The sequence below is a fragment of the Podarcis vaucheri genome (assembly GCF_965113315.1).
Source record: "Podarcis vaucheri genome assembly, chromosome: 10".
NCBI lineage: Eukaryota > Metazoa > Chordata > Lepidosauria > Squamata > Lacertidae > Podarcis > Podarcis vaucheri.
In genome coordinates this window covers 70809229-70832339 of record NC_138748.1, presented here as the reverse complement: position 1 = coordinate 70832339, position 23111 = coordinate 70809229, and the positions used below count along the sequence as shown (strand labels likewise).

The window sequence follows — 23111 nt, the reverse complement described above, 5'->3', positions numbered from 1 at the left end:
TATTTGTGGGGCATAGGAATTCGTTCTTTTCTCCCCCCTTCAAATTATACTCCGGTCCGCCACAAGTTCTGAGGGACCTTGCTGAAAAAGTTTGCTGACCCCTTAGCTTATTTAAAATATGGTGGGAATTATGCCATGCAAAATGAACCATGGAAAGAGAAGAAGGTTTAAATGAATACTCTATTCTAAATTGTAAAATAGAAAATTTAATAAAAATTACATATATATGTATGACCGCTTCTCCTGACACGGCTGTTTCTGGAGTGACGCACGGCAGCTGCGCCGAACAGCGGATTGCCACCGTTGCCGGGGTTGGGATGGATGACCACTGAGGTTCCCCCTCCAACTCTACAATTCTGCCAGTCTCTGGGCACAGCAATTTTGACGCTAGCCCTGAGAGGAAGAGGCCTTTTTTTTGAGCACTGCAAAGGACGGGCAGAGAGGTTTGTGCTGGAGATGGATTGCCAAACATTTGCGAGAGCCGAGCAGCAGCCTGGGGGATCCCCAGAGATGGAGAGAAAGTATGCCAAGAACTAAGGAAGGAGGCAGACCCAGAGGGAAGCTATCGACATATAAGGCCTGGCTGCGGCTTCTGTTAAGGTAAACTCCCCAGCACAACTTGGCTCGCCAGGCCCAGTGCTCAGCTGTCCATCGCTCAACCCTCCCGCCTCGCAAAGAATGCAAGTGCCAAGAAGAAGAAGAAGAAGAGTTTGGATTTGATATCCCGCCTTTCACTCCCCTTCAGGAGTCTCAAAGCGGCTAACATTCTCCTTTCCCTTCCTCCCCCACAACAAACACTCTGTGAGGTGAGTGGGGCTGAGAGACTTCACAGAAGTGTGACTAGCCCAAGGTCACCCAGCAGCTGCATGTGGAGGAGCGGAGACGCGAACCCGGTTTCCCAGATTACGTGACTACCGCTCTTAACCACTACACCACACTGGTGCCAAGGAATCACATGATCCTCGATGTGGGAGGGTGGGACACCTGGAGGTCATCCAGCCCAACCCCGTGCAAGGCAGGAAACAAAAGCTCTCGGGAGCAGGGTCTTCTCTTGAGGCTTTCAGAAGGGACAGGACAGGTGGATATCCCCCTCCCCCTCTCCATTTAATTCGAACCTGGACTCATCGCGCCTCAAAGCACCCAGCCCCGCCAATATTTTAACGGCAGCAGGATTCGGCCCTGCAATCTGTCCAGGACAAGAGTGCCTCTGCCCGTGCGTGGAGTGCTGTTCCCTTAAGCGTCAATGTAATCAGTCCCTTCGGCTGTCAGAGAGGGGGAGTTGCTCTCGGGCAAAGGGTCCTCTCCTTTGAGAATGCAACAATCCTGTAAGTGTCTACTCAGGTGTAAGTCCCACTAACGTGGCCGCAATCCTGTTCCCCATTTTGTTGTTGTTGTTTAGTCGTTTAGTCATGTCCGACTCTTCGTGACCCCCTGGACCAGAGCACGCCAGGCCCTCCTGTCTTCCACTGCCTCCCACAGTTTGGTCAAACTCATGCTGGTAGCTTCGAGAACGCTATCCAACCATCTCGTCCTCCGTCGTCCCCTTCTCCTTGTGCCCTCCATCTTTCCCAACATCAGAGTCTTTTCCAGGGAGTCTTCTCTTCTAATGAGGTGGCCAAAGTCTTGGAGCCCCAGCTTCAGGATCTGTCCTTCCAGTGAGCACTTAGGGCTGATTTCCTTCAGAATGGAGAGGTTTGATCTTCTTGCAGTCCATGGGACTCTCAAGAGTCTCCTCCAGCACCAGAATTCAAAAGCATCAATTCTTCTTCCCTTCATGGATCACTGCCTTGCCGTGGCAAAGGGGCTTGAATAACTCAGAGAAGCTATGAGCTATGCCGTGCAGGGCCACCCAAGATGAACAGGTCATAGTGGAGAGTTTTGACTAAACGTGATCCACCTGGAGGAGGAACCGGCAAGCCACTCCAGTATCCCTGCCAAGAAAACCCCATGGACAAAGACAACAGGCTCCCCATTTACCTGGGGCCAAACTGCCGTGAACTCTGGGGGGCTTACTTCTGAGTAGACCTCCGCAAGACAGCTGCTTTAGCCCTGCAGTTTCTTTGACAGCCAGCTGGGCAGATCCACACCGCACATATTAATTTATGTCCATAAATTTTATGGCATTTATACCCCATGTTTTTCTCCGTGGAGATCAAGGCTGCGTGTGTGGTTCTCCCCATTCTCATTTATTGCCTACAACAACCCTGCGAGGAAGGAAGGCCGGCCGAAGAGGCAGGGACTGGGCCAAGACCCCCCCACTGGACTTCATGGCTGCGCATGGATTCGAACCCTGGTCTCCCAGGTCTTAGTCTGACACTCTAAGCCAGGCATGGCCAAACTTGGCCCTCCAGATGTTTCTGACCTACAACTCCCATCATCCCTAGCTAACAGGACCGGTGGTCAGGGATGATGGGAATTGTAGTCCCAAAACATCTGGGCAGCCAAGTTTCGCCATGCCTGCTACTGTCGAAAGCACATAACTTCCTCCCAAAGCACAGCTGTCAACTTTTCTCTTTTATTGCAAGGAATCCTGTTCGGAATCAGGGAATTTCCCTTTTAAAAAGGGAAAGGTTGCCAGCTATGTCCCAAAGAATCGTGGGAACTGTAGTTTTCCTCACAGGGCTCCAAGCACCCTTAGTGAACTACAGTTCCCATGATTCTTTGGGCAAAACCATGCACTTTAAACGTGTGCTGCACGTGCTTATGGCGAGCCAGTCAGATGGGCGGCATATATTATTATTCATTATTATTCATTATTATTATTAGGGCGCAGCTCTGCCCCACAACTCCATGGCGCGACAGCGCATGGCAAGTGAGCAGCGTGGCTGAGCCGTATCTGCGGCGATGAGACCTGTAGCTCATCAAAAGCCACACTGATGATGGGTAGCAGACTTTACTCAGAGTAGGCCTATTGAAATTGACCACCATCACTAAATTAGGTCCATTCATTTCAGTGGGTTTGCTCTGAGTTGAATATCACTGAATAGAGCGAAATAGATCTGTTGCTGATCGAAAGCCACGCTGATGTTGCTAAGCAAGGTTTGCCTGCGGAGAAATCTTGCCATGTAAAAATAAAAATAAAAATGGAGGGGGGATTTAAGTTCTGAACATTAAGGAGGCCACAGTCCACGTCAGACCCCTCTACACGGCGAGATACGTAACCCACAAACAAGCCAAGGGCTCCCACTGCCAACATATCCGTCCAGACCTCTGAGTTTGCCCAAATTTGGCTTGCTTTTCCTGAGCAGAGGGTAGATTCCCTTCCCCCTGCCCCCAGCAGCCATAAATCCGAGACAGAAGTGTTTAGGCTGATGAGTCCTGGAAGAGGAGATGAGCTCCGCAGCAAAACCAGCCCAAGAGGAGACACGGGAGAAGGCGGATTTCCTCAACCGGGCGCCCTCCAGCTTTTCTGAACTACAACTCCCAACTACAACTCCCAACAACCGGCCGGCGCTAGGCAGCTGCAGTCCCAGAGAGCTGAAGGAAGCCAAGACTGCAACATAAATACCGTATTTTTTGCTCTATAGGACTCACTTTTTCCCTCCTAAAAAGTAAGGGGAAATGTGTGTGCGTCTTATGGAGCGAATGCAGGCTGCGCAGCTATCCCAGAAGCCAAAACAGCAAGAGGGATTGCAGTGAGATCCCTCTTGCTGTTCTGGCTTCTGAGATTCAGAATATTTTTTTCCTTGTTTTCCTCCTCCAAAAACTAGATGCGTCTTGTGGTCTGGTGCGTCTTATAGAGCGAAAAATACGGTAATCCTAATTCGGCAATCCTGGTGCAAAGGTTTCAGCCTTGCCTCTGAAAGTCTGAAACCTGTTGCAGGAATTTATGTATAGTTTTCTATACAGTATTGGATATTCGGAGTCTTGCAGGAATTTATGTATAGGTTGGGGGGGTTGCCCCTCCAGCAGATATCACGCACATGCAGCCCACTACCAAAATCAGCACCATCGCTTTTGTGACTTGTGTGATTTGTCCCCACAAAACACTTCATCACAGTTTCTTCCTACCTATTCAAAGGGCCTTTGCGGCACAATACCAAATGTAAGAATTCACTGGTAAATGTCTCTATGTAGTGGATCACTGGGGTAACTTCAGAAATTCATATGGACATGTGAGCTCAGCTACTCAGCAGCCCCTCTGCCCGAGTGATAATCCCTGGCATCCTGATACCTGAGTGCCAGACAGGTAGCCATTCCAAAAATAACAAACCCAGATGAAGACAAAAGGGTGGTATTAACCTGGCTGGGAAACAGGGAAATGTAAATGTCTCTTTTGTTACGCTTGATGGGGTGGCGCTGTGGTCTCAACCACAGAGCCTAGGACTTGCCGATCAGAAGGTCGGCGGTTCGAATCCCCGTGACGGGGTGAGCTCCCGTTGTTCGGTCCCTGCTCCTGCCAACTTAGATGTTCAAAAGCACACCAGTGCAAGTAGATAAATAGGTACCGCTCTAGCGGGAAGGCAAACGGTGCTTCCATGCACTGCTCAGGTTTGCCAGAAGCGGCTTAGTCATTTTGGCTCCCAAACTGACCAAATGTTTTCTCTGCAAAATCAAAGGGAAATGGAAAAGCCTCCCCATTGTCTTTTCCTTCACAAATCCTGCCTTGAGGGTATGGTTGTGTATGAATAGGGTGTGAGCCTGTGACCTGGCTCAGGAAATAAGTATTTGTCATTACAAAAGACTGGCCAGGCTCCCCAGGCAATCCAATCAAGTAAGCATTAATGGGTAACCTGCCAGACAGGAGGTAAACAACGCACTCAGATTTCTGTTGTAGACCGCCTTTTCTGTGATGTAGGTATGATGTGTCTGGGGGTGGTCTTGGATTCCAGGGGGTGCAATTTAAAATGTCTATATAAGGGCGGACACACCTTTGTTCTGGGTCCTCCTCCTTTCCTGCGTGTGAGGGGAGCACCCTGTTGCAACAGATCAATAAAGACGAGGCTTACAAGCTGCTTTGCTTCTCACTATTCTCTGGTTGGCCTCTGTTCTTTTCTCCAACCGATGGAGAACCTACAAAGGACTGTATAGGGGCTCTTGTGTCCCCGATAAGGGAATAAGGGCAGATTTTCGTTTATTACACAGGGCTGGGAACATCTCCTCTCTGAAACCCCTGGAGAGCTGCTGGCATGGACATCACTGAGCTAAGTAGCGTTCTTTGCTCCTGGGCCTCCCCGGTGTGGGTGGACTACAACTCCCATCTTCCACAGCCAGCTTAGCCCACTGGACGATGGGATTTGTAGTCCATCCAGGGACCCAGGCATGAAGGACACCAAAGCCTAGAGTCACCATCCGGCGGCTTATTTTTCCTACTCACCGGGAGCACAGTTGTCCACCAGGGCTCCCAGTGCCTTGCCGTCCTGCCAGTCGCGGTTGAAGTTGGTGATGGGCAGTTGAGGGACCTTGTTTTGGATCCAGCCCAGGAGCCGCTGTTTGGGGGTCTGCTTCTTGGCATCCTCCTCATCCTCGTCTTCCCACATGGGCATTGAGATGGAATAGTGCAGGATCAGGGTCCATATCAACCCCAGAATCAGCTTCAGGTTCCCGTCCACGATGGCCTTGCTGTCTGTCGGGAGGAAAGGCGGAGGGGGAAAGGGTTAGCAACAAGGGAAGGAGCACTTTGCTTGGTTTTTAAAAAAATATCCATAGCATAATTGTAATAATGTGAATTTGCACCCCACAAATATGACCCCACTCAACACGTTAAAATCGTCCCGACGCAGGGCTGCTTTATAATAATAATAATAATAATAATTTATTTATACCCTTCCCATCTGGCTGGGTTTCCCCAGCCACTCTGGGCGACTTCCAACAAAACACTAAAATACAATAACCTATTAAACATTAAAAGCTTCCCTAAACAGGGCTGCTTTCAGATGTCTTCTAAAAGTCTGCTAGTTGTTCTTCTCTTTGACATCTGGTGGGAGGGCATTCCACAGGGCAGGCGCCACCACCGAGAAGGCCCTCTGCCTGGTTCCCTGTAGCTTTGCTTCTCGCAATGAGGGAACCACCAGAAGGCCCTCAGAGCTGGACCTCAGCGTCCGGACAGAATGATGGGGGTGGAGACACTCCTTCACGTATACTGGACCGAGGCCGTTTAGGGCTTTAAAGGTCAGCACCAACACTTTGAATTGTGCTCGGAAACATACTGGGAGCCAGTGTAGGTATTTCAGGACCGGTGTTATGTGGTCTACAGAAGGTTGTATGTTTATCTCTTTGACTTCAGAGAATGAGAATGAATGAATCTTTGTTTGCGTCAGCCATCGGTCATAACAATAAAACAACAATACGATATACAAAGAATATACAGTGGATGCTCAGGTTGCGAACGTGATCTGTGAGGGAGGCACATTCGCAACCCGCAGCATTCGCAACCCGCAGCCCGTGTCTGCGCATGCGTAGGTTGTGATTCGGTGCTTCTGCATATGTGCAAAGCGCCAAAACCCGGAAGTAACCCATTCCTGTACAGTGGTACCTCGGGTTACATACGCTTCAGGTTACAGACTCCGCTAACCCAGAAATAGTACCTCGGCTTAAGAACTTTGCTTCAGGATGAGAACAGAAATCGTACGGCAGCAGCGCAAGGCCCCATTAGCTAAAGTGGTGCTTCAGGTTAAGAACAGTTTCAGGTTAAGAACGGACCTCCAGAACAAATTAAGTTCTTAACCCGAGGTACCACTGTGTCCCTAAACATTTTTTAGGGAAAAAAGCACTGATTCTAGGATTTCCTCCAGAAGGCCCCAAATGCAGCAGGCAAGTTTTCGAGTTACACAGAAATTCAGGGGGGAAAGGTTAAAAGGAAGGAAGCAGCTTTTGCCGGGCAGAATCAGAATGTTGCAAAGCTGACAATGTGTCTCTTTGATGTCGACAAGCTTACAAAAGTGTCGTTTTGATTCTCGTTTTGCACTGTATCTGTGGCGTATTGTGTTTTATCACGTATACACCGCCTTGCTATATGGCATGGGTAGCCAAACTAAGGCTTGGGGGGCCGGATCCAGCCCAATCGCCTTCTCAATCCGGCCCGTGGATAGTCCGGGAATCAGCAGGTTTTTACCTGAGTAGAATGTGTGCTTTTATTTAAAATGCATCTCTGGGTTATTTGTGGGGCATAGGAATTCGTTCTCTCCCCCCCTTCAAAATATAGTTCGGCCCCCCACAAGGTCTGAGGGACAGCGGACCAGCCCCCAGCTGAAAAAGTTTGCTGACCCCTGCTATATGGCATGAATTTGTGGCATGCTGACACTTCTACAAATCAATAAAACCAGAGAAGCGCATTGCTCCCTGGTTCTTCCTAGCAGCAGGGGCTGGAGCAGATGACCTTTGGGAAGCCCTTAACATTCTTAAGGAAATTAATAATAATAATAATCATTTATTTATACCCCGCCCATCTGGCTGGGTCCCCCCAACCACTCTGGGTGGCTTCCAACAAAACACTAAAATACAATAACCTATTAAACATTAAAAGCTTCCCTAAACAGGGCTGCCTTTGCAGTTGTTGTTCTCTTTGACATCTGGTGGGAGGGAGTTCCACAGGGCGGGTGCCACTACCGAGAAGGCCCTCTGCCTGGTTCCCTGTAACTTGGCTTCTTCCCAGGAAAGGCTGGGAACAGGTTTTGTGTGTGCGCTGGGTTGCTATGGGCGGCAGGAAGGCCGAGGTTTGAGAAGCGGGGGTGAAGAGGTTACGGGGAAATCCCGTCTCCGCTGCCCTAGGAATCTCTGACACATTTTCGAGCCGTTCCTGGGAACAACAATGCAATACTGCGCCGAACTCTTTCCCTCCAAGCTCAGTCTTTCCATAAACACTCGCTACAGAGGGCAAGGCAGCCTCCCATTTCCTTAGCAATCTCTCCTCCGCTTCATAACAAACATGAGCTGCGGCAATGCGCTGCGATGGACTGCATTCAGCATCTCTAGGTGGACCAGAGGCATCCGGCATCACGAAGGAATAGCTGTCAACCGTCCTTTATATGGTGGGAAACTCCCTTATCCCAGCGCCGTGTCCCGCTGCTGTCCCTTATTGATGTTGTTGTTTAGTCGTTTAGTCGTGTCTGACTCTTCGTGACCCCATGGACTGTTCACTGAGGCCAAGAGAAGCCCCCAGTGCTTTGGGGGGACGCAGGGGTACGCATACCCCTAAACATTTTGTGAATCTAAGTTTGGCCTCACTGAGGGGCAGTATTTCAATATGAGTCGGAAAATGAGAGAACCCCTAAACATTTTTTGAAAGAAAAAAAAGCACTGGGAGTCCCACAAAAAACGATCAGAGGAGCCTTGACGAATACTTCAAATAAAAGGCACTGCTGTACATGGTCTTAGCCACTTATCTGAGCTGTTATTACCCTCGGCTGAAAGAAACAGATGTCAGGTTTGCATCTGACGCTCCAAAAAAAAGTCAGTCGTTGGCACACGGCTTGGCTTAATTGCACGAGTCATAGGAGCAGGGTTTTTCTGGAAAGTTCCTCGCAAGGGTAGCTAATTCAATGACCTCTACCGCCAGCAATGCTGGCTGAGGCTGATGGCAGTTCCACAACACTTGGAAGGGACAACACTGTGCCTTTAATTAAAAGCTTCCTGTCTGCAAGAATTAAAGAACCTTTTATTGAGGGTGAAAGAGGAGAGCGCAAAATATGGGCTGAAGCTCAACATCAAAAAAACAAAGATCATGGCCACTGGGCCCATCACCTCCTGGCCAATAGAAGGGGAAGAAATGGAGGCAGTGAGAGATTTTACTTTCTTGGGCTCCATGATCACTGCAGATGGTGACAGCAGTCACGAAATTAAAAGACGCCTGCTTCTTGGGAGAAAGGCGATGGCAAACCTAGACAGCATCTTAAAAAGCAGAGACATCACCTTGCCAACAAAGGTCCGTATAGTTCAAGCTATGGTTTTCCCAGTAGTGATGTATGGAAGTGAGAGCTGGACCATAAAGAAGGCTGATAGCTGAAGAATTGATGCTTTTGGAGGAGACTCTTGAGAATCCCATGGACTGCAAGAAGATCAAACGTATCCATTCTTCAGGAAATCAGCCCTGAGTGCTCACTGGAAGGACAGATCCTGAAGCTGAGGCTCCAAGACTTTGGCCACCTCATGAGAAGAGAAGACTCCCTGGAAAAGACCCTGATATTGGGAAAGATGGAGGGCACAAGGAGAAGGGGACGACAGAGGACGAGATGGTGGGACAGTGTTCTCAAAGCTACCAGGATGAGTCTGACCAAACTGCGGGAGGCAGTGGAAGACAGGAGGGACTGGCGTGCTCTGATCCATGGGGTCAAGAAGAGACAGACACGACTAAACGACTAAACAACAAGTCTGCAGTTTCTGCCCTTTTTTACACACACACACTCCGGTTGAGCAACAGAAATATTAGTGGATATTTGCCCTCAGCATCAGTTCCAATGAGAGAGAGAGAGAGATTTAATTACTAGCTTCCTTGCAGCTTCTTTAAGAACAAAACAAAACCAAAAACTCAGCAACTTCATTTTCAGATGTCAATTTCAGGTTCAGCAATATTGCTGCCCGATTTCAAATCTGTTCAAGGTTTCGTTTCGCTCCTAATATCCTTCAGATGGAGCCTTCTTGGTTCAGCCACCAGAGTCACAGCTTAGACTCTGCAGGTCTGAGCTCATCCCCCCCCCCATTCCCAATTAACCTCCCTCTCCAGGGTCTTAGTTGGGGCATGTGCAAAGTGCCGGTAGAGTGTGCCAAAAGAACAGAGAAGAATCCGTTGCTTTGCTGAGAGCTTAATACAGTTTCAGTTGCATGCAAGGACAGATACAGTCTCCTTACAGCCTACAGATTATGCCTTAAACACAACAACATTTAAATAATAAAATTATTATTATTATTACAGTATTATTATTACACGGCAGATGGCGCTGACTCATTCTCACATGCTTGCTGACTCATGCTCACAAGCGCCGCAGCTGCAGGAAAAAACACACCCCAATTAAACAGCACACCGAAACGAACCCTTTCTTGTCCTTTTCCACGCATGAACCCGATACATTAACAATAATAGTTCATGTCATTTGGGGTAAAGGCAATTGGAGGCGCATGGTGGAGGTGTATGATATTACGCCTGGCGAACAGAGAACAGGTTTCTCTCTCTCTCTCTCTCTCTCTCTCTCTCTCTCTCTCTTTCTTTCTTTCTTTCTTTTTTCAGCAGTCTTTTTTTATTATTGGTTTTCACCTATTACATTGCAATACAGATGTACCAAAGCCAACACCATTTCCTCCCCATCTCCCCATACATTTACATTTCTATTTCCTCAATCCATCATATTATTCTTTTCTCCTTCCTCCCACTCGATTTCCTCCACATTATACAATTTACAATAATCTTAGCATTCTACAACGCAATATAAATTTTAAAGAATATTTCAAATATAAATATAGTAGTTTAAGCTCTGTTGCAGCATTCGAGGAACTTCCGTAATAGTTGCAAGGTAGATATAAGAATCAAGATATATTAAGAAAAAGTTTAATTATGATAAAAGTGTGTATTGGCAATAAGTAATATGAAATCGAAATATAGAATAGACGGGAGGTGGGGTCTTTAGTGTTAAGACCAATTTATGGTTCATCGTTTGTTAAGAAAATTATGTGTCTGTGGTTATTCCTGTCCGTAATTTGGTATTTGTGTTTTCTCTTTCTTCTTTTCTTGCTGTATCAATAATAAAAAGAAGAGGAAAAAAGGATCTGTCCATTCCTCTTTTAAAGCTATCTGTGTTGTGCCCAAGAAAGATGTTAAATTATTTTTGTATATCACAACTGCTGCTCGTATTTTGTTAGCTAAAAAGTGGAAAACCCAAGAATTACCAACAATAGAAGAATGGCAGATGAAGATGGTGGATTTTTCGGAGCTAGCCGACCTAACCAGAAGAGTCTGCGACCAGGAGGAGGAGGAGTGTCAGGAAGAGTGGAATAAATTTAATGATTATTTAGTTAAATTTGTTAAGTTAAACTAACTGGAAATAGCTTGCAGATACTTAATGGGCTTAGAATTTTATTTATGTTAAGTGATGAATTAATATGTTTAATTCTATAAGGTCAAGATTTAAGGGTGTTAATGTTTAAGTTAAATTTCATAAAAAATGGGATTTGGAAAACCGTTAAAACGACATGCAATGAAATTCAACCAAGGGGAAGCGAGGAAGTCACTTAACCAAGTTAATAACCGTAATTTTCAATAAGGCTATGATTTATGTTTGTTTGTCTTGTGTTTTTGTTTGTTTGTTTATAGTATTGTGAAAACCAATAAAATTTTTGGAAAAAAATAAATAAAGCTATCTGGGTTGGGGGCCAGCACCACCTCCAGTGGCAATGAGTTCCGTAGTTCAACAATGCACCGCATGGAGAAAGACTTCCCTTGCTCTGTCCTGAACCTTCCAGCATTCAGCTTCGTTGGGTGAATACAAGGCAAGTGCAAACCCTCCCCCCACAAAAAAACCCCTGGGGTGTCTGCCTGTTTCCTCTCACAGGGGGAGAAGAAATACGCACACCCCCTTTGCAAAGGGAAAGGGAGCTGGCGCTGGGCCATTCGGCGTGATGGACATGGAAAATACGGTTGGATCGCACCCAGGGAGGAAATGGGCTGCAGATGTTTGCAGCGGGCGATGGTGGAGAATTAGACTCCTCACACGATCAGCTGCCTCCAGGGGTCTTGCAGGGACTTGGGAGCGGGGAGAAAGAGAGAGATTGAGACCCAGTACAGGAGGCAATGTCTCTGCTTTTAAAAAGCAGAGATAGCACCTTGCCAACAAAGGTCCGTATAGTCAAAGCTATGGTTTTCCCAGGGGTGATGTATGGAAGTGAGAGCTGGACCATAAAGAAGGCTGATCGCTGAAGAATTAATGCTTTTGAATTCTGGTGCTGGAGGAGACTCTTGAGAGTCCCATGGACTGCAAGAAGATCATAGAATCATAGAATCATACAGTTGGAAGAGACCACAAGGGCCATCGAGTCCAACCCCCTGCCAAGCAGGAAACGCCATCAGAGCACTCCTGACATATGGTTGTCAAGCCTCTGCTTAAAGACCTCCAAAGAAGGAGACGCCACCACACTCCTTGGCAGCAAATTCCACTGTTGAACAGCTCTTACTGTCAGGAAGTTCTTCCTAATATTTAGGTGGAATCTGGATCAAACCTCTCCATTCTGAAGGAAATCAGCCCTGAGTGCTCACTGGAAGGACAGATCCTGAAGCTGAGGCTCCAAGACTTTGGCCCCCTCATGAGAAGAGAAGACTCCCTGGAAAAGACCCTGATGTTGGGAAAGATGGAGGGCACAAGGAGAAGGGGACGACAGAGGACGAGATGGTGGGACAGTGTTCTCGAAGAGACCAGCATGAGTTTGACCAAACTGCGGGAGGCAGTGGAAGACAGGAGGGCCTGGCGTGCTCTGGTCCAGGGGGTCACGAAGAGTTGGACATGACTAAACGACTAAACAACAACATGGTTTTCCCAGTAGTGATGTATGGAAGCGAGAGCTGGACCATAAAGAAGGCTGATCGCTCAAGAATGGATGCTTCTGAATTCTGGTGCTGGAGGAGACTCTTGAGAGGTCTGGCCACTGTGAGAGCAAGATGCTTGAGGAAATGATGCCTTATGGGGAACGGCTAAGGGAGCTGGGCATGTTTAGCCTGGAGAAGAGGAGGTTAAGGGGTGATATGATAGCCATGTTCAAATATATAAAAGGATGTCACATAGAGGAGGGAGAAAGGTTGTTTTCTGCTGCTCCAGAGAAGCGGACACGGAGCAATGGATCCAAACTACAAGAAAGAAGATTCCACCTAAACATTCGGAAGAACTTCCTGACAGTAAGAGCTGTTCGACAGTGGGATTTGCTGCCAAGGAGTGTGGTGGAGTCTCCTCTTTTGGAGGTCTTTAAGCAGAGGCTTAACAACCATATGTCAGGAGTGCTCTGATGGTGTTTCCTGCTTGGCAGGGCGTTGGACTTGATGGCCCTTGTGGTCTCTTCCAACTCTATGATTCTATGATTCTATGATGGACCACTGGCCTGATCCTGGCCTGATCCTGCAAGCTCCACTATCCACTATTCTTTATCCTGATCCTGCAAGCTCCACAAATCCACTATTCTTTTTGTCATAAACTTGTTGCAGAACACAACAAAAACACCCGCCTGGCGGGACGCACCGTCAGTGGCCTTCAAAGTGTTGCTTTTACCTCTGCAAAGGAGCAGTTTATGAACCCCTTTGCTTCTGCAACTGCTCCCCCCTCTATCAAGGAAGGATCGTGTTACATCTGCCTGTTGCTCCCTAGCTAAAAGTCTCTCTCCTCCCTCACACACCCAGACCTGGACAGCTGCAATCCCTGGTTGTGAATCCAGACTTCTTTGAGAATTTATTTCTTTTGGGGGGTGCACTCTGGCTTGGAGGTGGGGGGACGGGGAGGAAGAACAGAGACAGCTGCGAGTCTAGAAAAGGTCGCTCCCCACGCCTCCACCCACATTTAGTAGCAATGGATGTAGAAGGAGCACACTGGTATCCACTGGTGTTAATCATAGAATAATAATAATAATATTTATTATTTATACCCTGCCCATCTGGCTGAGCTTCATGACCCGGAAGCTGTACGCCGGCTCCCTCGGCCAATAAAGCGAGATGAGCACCGCAACCCCAGAGTCGCCCACGACTGGACCTAGTGGTCAGGGGTCCCTTTACCTTTTATGTCTTTGCCCACCAACCCTAACAGATAAGCTTCGGGATTTTTTATCAAGGTTTTTTTAAGCATTTTCTTAAGTTCCTCATGCCGTGTTCTTGTGGGGTGGATGTGCCTATTCCCAGCCCAGCCAGAGTTCCCATGTGCAGGGAAAATTATCCGCTGCAAGGCCTGAATCAGACCACATGCAGGGAGAGAGGGCTTGATGAATCCAGCAGGCAGACTATTGCGGATCTCATGTTTCAAATGCCTTGTCACTCTACGTCACAAGGCTTGCATTAACTGATGCCCTGCATCCCTTCTCCGCTGCCATGACAACTGCCTCCCCCTCCCTCCTCTTCCCCAGCAGTTATTGATCACCCCCTAAGGGGACCTTCGCACATTTCCAAGCTGCCTGGGACCCAGGAGGGGTCAAACCAAGCGTTTGGGGGCAAGAGGAGCCAGATGTTCCACGTCTTATAGCAAAGATGCAGTTTTGTATTTTAATTTTTCTGCAAGGAGGCAGTAGGGAGGGGAACTTTCCTGCTCATGGCACATGCGCACGCACACTTCCAGCTTGCAGCTGAGCTCATCCCTCCAGAGGCAGCGAGATATGGCTGAGTTTTCTTTCCCAGTTGCAGCTGGTTGAACTCAGGCCTCAGCTATGAGGTGGGCAGGAGAGTCAGGCTTGTGCAAAAGTGAGTGTGTGAGCGTGCAGATCAGTGGCAGAGGAGAGAAAGCCAGATTTCTGACTGGCTCCGGGTTTCCCGGTTCCAGAGAAAACCCGAAACCAGGTTCTCGGAAGCTTTCGAGCAACCCTTAGACTCACAATCTACACCAGACATGTATGCAAATCATACTGCTTTCAATGCTCCGAGCACCCTGGGAGCTATAGTTTGTTAAGGTTGCTGTGAGCTGTTAGGAGACGCCCGTTCCCCCCTCACAGAGCTATAATTCCCAGCGTTAATTAAGACTGGCGGTTAAGCCACTCTGGGAAGCTATGGTTCTATCTGAGGTCCAGCTCCGAGGGCCTTCTGGCGGTTCCCTCCCTGCGAGAAGTGAGGTTACAGGGAACCAGGCAGAGGGCCTTCTCGGTGGTGGCACCCTCCCTGTGGAATGCCCTCCCATCAGACGTAGAATTATTATTATTATTATTATTATTATTATTAATAATAATAATATCCCGCCCTCCCCAGCCAAAGCCGGGCTCAGAGTGGCCAACAACAGTAAAATGATACTTCTAAAATCACTTCATTATAAAATAAACAACGATCTGATTTTTAGAAGACATCTGAAGGCAGCCCTGTTTAGGGAAGTTTTTAAGGTTTGATGCTGTATTTTGTTTTTAATATTCAGTTGGGAGCCGCCCAGAGCGGCTGGGGAAGCCCAGCCAGATGGGCAGGGTATAAATAAATATATTATTATTATTATTATTATTATTATTATTGGGAAATCCACAAGCAGGATCGGAACACAAGAACCTAACCCTCCCTTCCTGTGGTTTTCCTGTGATTCAGAAGCATTGCCGACCTCCAACTGGGGTGGCAAAGCACAGCCCTTCTGGCTAGTAGCCATCGATAGCCCTCTCCTCCTCGAATTTCTCCAATCCTCTTCCAAAGCCATCCAGGTGGATTTCCATCCTTGGCTTCTGTGGCAGGGAGTTCCATAGTTAGAAAGTATTTTATCTGTGCTGAATCTTCCGATATTCAGCTTCGCCATACGCTCCCGAGTTCCAGTGTTAGGAGTAGGACTGGGTGACATATTGATATATTGTCCAAAGCCAGTTGGAAGTCCATATCGTGATTTCAGTTTCATAGTTCTTGACCTGGCACTATATTGTGAATTGTGATGTGTGTCTTTGTGCGCTATGCAAAAATCACAAGGCGGGGAAGTGAAGCCAGCCGATGCCTCTGCCTAGCTCCATCCTTATTTCAGACATTGTAATATATCAGTAAGGGATGCGGGTGGCACTGTGGTCTAAACCACTGGGGCTCGCTGATCAGAAGGTCAGCGGTTCGAATCCCCACGACGGGGTGAGCTCCCGTTGCTCGGTCCCTGCTCCTGCCAACTTAGCAGTTCAAAAGCATGTCAAAGTGCAAGTAGATGAATAGGTACGACTCCGGCGGGAAGGTAAACGGCTTTTCCATGCACTGCTCTGTTACGCCAGAAGTGGCTTAGTCATGCTGGCACATGACCCAGAAAAACTGTCTGCAGACAAACGCCGGCTCCCTCGGCCAGTAAAGCGAGATGAGTGCCGCAACCCCAGAGTGGTTAACGACAGACCTTAACTGTCAGGGTTCCTTTACCTTTAATATATCATTATATTGTGATACAGTCATACCTCAGGATACAGCCGCTTCAGGTTGCGGATTGCCGAAAGCCGAAAGTACCGGAATGGATTGCTTCTGGGTTTCGGCAGTCATACATGTGCAGAAGTGCTAAATTGCAACCATGGCATGCGCAGACACGTAGACGCAGGTTGCGAACGCTGCAGGTTGCAAACACGCATCCCGTACAGATCACATTCGCAACCCAAGGGTCCACTGTATATCAGTACAATGGTACCTCAGTTTAAGAACAGCCCTGTTTATGAACTCCGCAAAACCAGAAGTAGTGTCCCGGTTTGCGAATTTTTACTCGGTCTAAGAACGGAATCCGAATGGTGGAAGGGCACCCCTGGCAGGAGACCTCATTAGAGAAAGCGCATCTCAGTTTAAGGACGGTTTTGGTTTAAGAACGGACTTCCGGAACAGATTAAGTTCCTAAACCGAGGTACCACTGTATATCACGATGTTCAGCTGATGATATATCACAAAGTTGAAAGCTAGATTTAATTTAATGTGATTGGATTGGATTGTTAAAATGGAAAACTTAATAAAAATGATATTTGTTTTTGAAATGGAGAGAAACCAAATATGCTTGCTATGGGTTTGGTAACCTGAATCCTCAGCTGGAAGGGGTTTTTTCCGGGGGGGGGAATGGGGGTCAGAAGGGGACCTGTGAGCCGCCACCCTGAGTCCCCTGCCGCGTCTGCGACAGGATGCCTGCCAAGCTGGTGAGATACAAACAATGAAATAAGCTGTCAGAAATGCAGCAGAATGTCTCAGGGGGTGGGAATCTGAGGGAGGGGCCAGCCCAGCTGCAAGCAGATGTTTGGTGCACTCAGTTTCTTCCTTCCCCCCCCCCCAAAAAAATAAAACCCAGGCATCAACCAGGAGCTGCAACTTGCGTTCAGTCTTGGTAAGAGGGGGGCCGCATCTCTGCTAAAATCCTACAGGGCTCTCCAATTCCTGCCTCCCATCCTAGGCCAAGTCCAGAGCTCCTTCTGTTTTAAGCCTCCACCTTGATCTGTTTTCAGGGATGTTAGACAGCGCTAGCTATTTAATTGAGCATTTGTTAGCCTGCACTATATGGAAGTGAGAGCTGGACCATCAAGAAGGCTGATCGCCGAAGAATGGATGCTTTTGAATTCTGGTGCTGGAGGAGACTCTTGAGAGTCCCATGGACTGCAAGAAGATCCAACCTCTCCATTCTGAAGGAAATCAGCCCTGAGTGCTCACTGGAAGGACAGATCCTGAGGCTGAGGCTCCAAGACTTTGGCCACCTCATGAGAAGAGAAGACTCCCTGGAAAAGACCCTGATGTTGGGAAAGATGGAGGGCACAAGGAGAAGGGGACGACAGAGGACGAAATGGTTGGACAGGGTTCTCGAAGCAACTAACATGAGTTTGACCAAACTGCGGGAGGCAGTGGAAGACAGGAGGGCCTGGTGTGCTCTGGTCCAGGGGGTCACGAAGAACAACAACTATATGGGATGTCTTCCCATCGCTTTCCTCATTCGAAAAAACACCACAGGTTACGACAATACGATACGATACGATACGATACGATACGATAATCTTTATTGTCACAGAAGAACAAAATTGAAAAATCTACATAACACATTCAAAAACCAACAAGCCTGCTATCCCAGCTATCCCAGCTATCCCAACCTGGTTAGCCCCCTAAAAACTCTGATACCCCATAATTAAATACAATATACTCCCATAGAGACTACCTTACACTGTGTTTAAAACCAAAATTGCATTTGGATAGAAACTGTTTCTCAGGCGGCTAGTCCTAGTCTTTATAACCCTGGACCTTCTTCCAGAAGGCAGAAGCTGAAAGAGATCATTTCCGGGGTGCGCACTATCCTGCGCTATCTCTGCACCTGGAAGCCTAGATTTGATCCAAGGTGGGAAGAGTGCACCCAATTATTCTCTCCGCAGTCTTTACAACCGTGGACAGCATTGTTTTTGTTTATTATCTATCTGTCTTTGTTATCTATCTGTCTTATATGTTCATATCCTGCCTTTTTTTCCAAGGAGCTCAAGGTGGAATAATAATAATAATAATAATAATAATACCACAGTTGCACATGGTTGCCCCAGCATATGTAGTTCTCCTCCCTGTTTAACCCCCACAATGACCCTGCGAGGTGGGATGGGCTGAGAGTGAGTTCCTGGCCCAAGGTCACTCAATCAGCTTCATGGCCGAGTGGGGGATTCGAACCCTGGTCTCTCCTAGGTCATGGTCCTCATTTAATCCCCAACGACAACCCTGTGAGGTGGGCTAAGCAGAGAGTGAGAGACTGGCCCAAGGTCGCCCAGTGAGCTTCCTGGCTGAGCGGGGGATTCGAACCCCCAGAGCTCTAGGACCCTTGTACCTATGGGACCGCCTCTCCTGGTATGCCCCACCTTAAGGTCCATAGATAGCAACACCCTGGAGGTCCCGGGCCCTAAGGAAGTCAGATTAGCCTCAACCAGAGGCAGGGCCTTTTCAGCACTGGCCCCGACTTCGTGGAACGCTCTGTCCCAAGAGACCAGGGCCCTGCAGGATCTGATTTCTTCCCGCAGGGCCTGTAAGAGTTGTTCCGCCTAGCCTTTGGCTTGGAGTCAACTTGATCCCCTCCCCCTCTTCTTTTTTCCTTTCCCCTCCTGTGATGTAACTCCTATTTGGGGATTTCCCTGGCTTTTTTCTGGCCCACGTAGGACCAGTCTGGATAGTTAGCCTTGGTGAAGACTTGACGTTTTCATCCCCCAAAAAGTTTTTTGAGTTTCCATTGAAATGGGGCTGCATTTTAATGTTGTATTTTAATCTTGTTTTTTTAAGTTGTATTTCAGTCAATTTGTTTTTATATCGGGTTTTAGCCACCCTGAGCCCAGTCTTGGCTGGGGATGGCAGGGTATAAATTATTATTATTATTATTATTATTATTATTATTATTATTAATATTAATATCCCGCCCTCCCCAGCCAAAGCCGGGCTCAGAGTGGCCAACAACAGTAAAATGATACTTCTAAAATCACTTCATTATAAAATAAACAACGATCTGATTTTTAGAAGACATCTGAAGGCAGCCCTGTTTAGGGAAGTTTTTAAGGTTTGATGCTGTATTTTGTTTTTAATATTCAGTTGGGAGCCGCCCAGAGCGGCTGGGGAAGCCCAGCCAGATGGGCAGGGTATAAATAAATATATTATTATTATTATTATTATTATTATTATTATTATTGGGAAATCCACAAGCAGGATCGGAACACAAGAACCTAACCCTCCCTTCCTGTGGTTTTCCTGTGATTCAGAAGCATTGCCGACCTCCAACTGGGGTGGCAAAGCACAGCCCTTCTGGCTAGTAGCCATCGATAGCCCTCTCCTCCTCGAATTTCTCCAATCCTCTTCCAAAGCCATCCAGGTGGATTTCCATCCTTGGCTTCTGTGGCAGGGAGTTCCATAGTTAGAAAGTATTTTATCTGTGCTGAATCTTCCGATATTCAGCTTCGCCGTACGCTCCCGAGTTCCAGTGTTAGGAGTAGGACTGGGTGACATATTGATATATTGTCCAAAGCCAGTTGGAAGTCCATATCGTGATTTCAGTTTCATAGTTCTTGACCTGGCACTATATTGTGAATTGTGATGTGTGTCTTTGTGCGCTATGCAAAAATCACAAGGCGGGGAAGTGAAGCCAGCCGATGCCTCTGCCTAGCTCCATCCTTATTTCAGACATTGTAATATATCAGTAAGGGATGCGGGTGGCACTGTGGTCTAAACCACTGGGGCTCGCTGATCAGAAGGTCAGCGGTTCGAATCCCCACGACGGGGTGAGCTCCCGTTGCTCGGTCCCTGCTCCTGCCAACTTAGCAGTTCAAAAGCATGTCAAAGTGCAAGTAGATGAATAGGTACGACTCCGGCGGGAAGGTAAACGGCTTTTCCATGCACTGCTCTGTTTCGCCAGAAGTGGCTTAGTCATGCTGGCACATGACCCAGAAAAACTGTCTGCAGACAAACGCCGGCTCCCTTGGCCAGTAAAGCGAGATGAGTGCCGCAACCCCAGAGTGATTAACGACAGACCTTAACTGTCAGGGTTCCTTTACCTTTAATATATCATTATATTGTGATACAGTCATAGCTCAGGATACAGCCGCTTCAGGTTGCGGATTGCCGAAAGCCGGAAGTACCGGAATGGATTACTTCTGGGTTTCGGCAGTCATACATGTGCAGAAGTGCTAAATTGCAACCATGGCATGCGCAGACACGCAGACGCAGGTTGCGAACGCTGCAGGCTGCAAACACGCATCCCGCACAGATCACGTTCGCAACCCAAGGGTCCACTATATATCAGTACAATGGTACCTTAGTTTAAGAACAGCCCTGTTTATGAACTCCGCAAAACCAGAAGTAGTGTCCCGGTTTGCGAATTTTACCTCGGTCTAAGAACGGAATCCGAATGGTGGAAGGGCACCCCTGGCGGGAGACCTCATTAGGGAAAGCGCATCTCAGTTTAAGGACGGTTTTGGTTTAAGAACGGACTTCCGGAACAGATTAAGTTCCTAAACCGAGGTACCACTGTATATCACGATGTTCAGCTGATGATATATCACAAAGTTGAAAGCTAGATTTAATTTAATGTGATTGGATTGGATTGTTAAAATGGAAAACTTAATAAAAATGATATTTGTTTTTGAAATGGAGAGAAACCAAATATGCTTGCTATGGGTTTGGTAACCTGAATCCTCAGCTGGAAGGGGTTTTTTCCGGGGGGGGGGAATGGGGGTCAGAAGGGGACCTGTGAGCCGCCACCCTGAGTCCCCTGCCGCGTCTGCGACAGGATGCCTGCCAAGCTGGTGAGATACAAACAATGAAATAAGCTCTCAGAAATGCAGCAGAATGTCTCAGGGGGTGGGAATCTGAGGGAGGGGCCAGCCCAGCTGCAAGCAGATGTTTGGTGCACTCAGTTTCTTCCTTCCCCCCCCCCAAAAAAAAATAAAACCCAGGCATCAACCAGGAGCTGCAACTTGCGTTCAGTCTTGGTAAGAGGGGGGCCGCATCTCTGCTAAAATCCTACAGGGCTCTCCAATTCCTGCCTCCTATCCTAGGCCAAGTCCAGAGCTCCTTCTGTTTTAAGCCTCCACCTTGATCTGTTTTCAGGGATGTTAGACAGCGCTAGCTATTTAATTGAGCATTTGTTAGCCTGCACTATATGGAAGTGAGAGCTGGACCATCAAGAAGGCTGATCGCCGAAGAATGGATGCTTTTGAATTCTGGTGCTGGAGGAGACTCTTGAGAGTCCCATGGATTGCAAGAAGATCAAACCTCTCCATTCTGAAGGAAATCAGCCCTGAGTGCTCACTGGAAGGACAGATCCTGAAGCTGAGGCTCCAAGACTTTGGCCACCTCATGGGAAGAGAAGACTCCCTGGAAAAGACCCTGATGTTGGGAAAGATGGAGGGCACAAGGAGAAGGGGACGACAGAGGACGAAATGGTTGGACAGGGTTCTCGAGGCTATCAGCATGAGTTTGACCAAACTGCGGGAGGCAGTGGAAGACAGGAGGGCCTGGTGTGCTCTGGTCCAGGGGGTCACGAAGAACAACAACTATATGGGATGTCTTCCCATCGCTTTCCTCATTCGAAAAAACACCACAGGTTACGACAATACGATACGATACGATACGATAATCTTTATTGTCACAGAAGAACAAAATTGAAAAATCTACATAACACATTCAAAAACCAACAAGCCTGCTATCCCAGCTATCCCAGCTATCCCAACCTGGTTAGCCCCCTAAAAACTCTGATACCCCATAATTAAATACAATATACTCCCATAGAGACTACCTTACACTGTGTTTAAAACCAAAATTGCATTTGGATAGAAACTGTTTCTCAGGCGGCTAGTCCTAGTCTTTATAACCCTGGACCTTCTTCCAGAAGGCAGAAGCTGAAAGAGATCATTTCCGGGGTGCGCACTATCCTGCGCTATCTCTGCACCTGGAAGCCTAGATTTGATCCAAGGTGGGAAGAGTGCACCCAATTATTCTCTCCGCAGTCTTTACAACCGTGGACAGCATTGTTTTTGTTTATTATCTATCTGTCTTTGTTATCTATCTGTCTTTTATGTTCCTATCCTGCCTTTTTCTCCAAGGAGCTCAAGGTGGAATAATAATAATAATAATAATAATAATAATAATAATAATAATAATAATACCACAGTCGCACAGGGTTGCCCCAGCATACGTAGTTCTCTTCCCCGTTTAACCCCCACAATGACCCTGCGAGGTGGGATGGGCTGAGAGTGAGTTCCTGGCCCAAGGTCACTCAATCAGCTTCATGGCCGAGTGGGGGATTCGAACCCTGGTCTCTCCTAGTTCACGATCCTCATTTAATCCCCAACGACAACTCTGTGAGGTAGGTTAAGCAGAGAGTGAGAGACTGGCCCAAGTCGCCCAGTAAGCTTCCTGGCTGAGCGGGGGATACGAACCCCCAGAGCTCTAGGACCCTTGTACCTATGGGACCGCCTCTCCTGGTATGCCCCACCTTAAGGTCCATAAATAGCAACACCCTGGAGGTCCCGGGCCCTAAGGAAGTCAGATTAGCCTCAACCAGAGGCAGGGCCTTTTCAGCACTGGCCCCGACTTGGTGGAACGCTCTGTCCCAAGAGACCAGGGCCCTGCAGGATCTGATTTCTTCCCACAGGGCCTGTAAGAGTTGTTCCGCCTGGCCTTTGGCTTGGAATCAACTTGATCCCCTCCCCCTCTTCTTTTTTCCTTTCCCCTCCTGTGATGGAACTCCTATTTGGGGGCTTCCCTGGCTTTTTTCTGGCCCACGTAGGACCAGTCTGGATAGTTAGCCTTGGTGAAGAGTTGACGTTTTCATCCCCAAAAAAGTTTTTTGAGTTTCCATTGAAATGGGGCTGCATTTTAATGTTGTATTTCAATCTTGTTTTTTAAGTTGTATTTCAATCAATTTGTTTTTATATTGGGTGTTAGCCACCCTGAGCCCAGTCTTGGCTGGGGATGGCAGGGTATAAATTATTATTATTATTATTATTATTATTATTATTATTATTATTATTATTATTATTATTATTACCAGGAAGGCCAAAGACTCAGAATGGCCATCAGCTGCTCCCGGCAGCTGCTT

The 23111-nt window shown here is 47.6% G+C and overlaps 1 protein-coding gene across 4 annotated transcripts in view; it reads right to left on the bottom strand.

The window, feature by feature from the left end:
• FLNC (filamin C) overlaps nt 1-23111 on the bottom strand; it is a 132580-nt gene that overhangs the window by 85470 nt on the left and 23999 nt on the right. For all 4 annotated transcript variants that reach the window (XM_082238677.1, XM_082238678.1, XM_082238679.1 and 1 more), the window contains exon 2: nt 5318-5566. In XM_082238677.1, coding sequence (XP_082094803.1) covers nt 5318-5566 — 249 coding nt within the window. The remainder of the gene's footprint in view (nt 1-5317; nt 5567-23111) is intronic.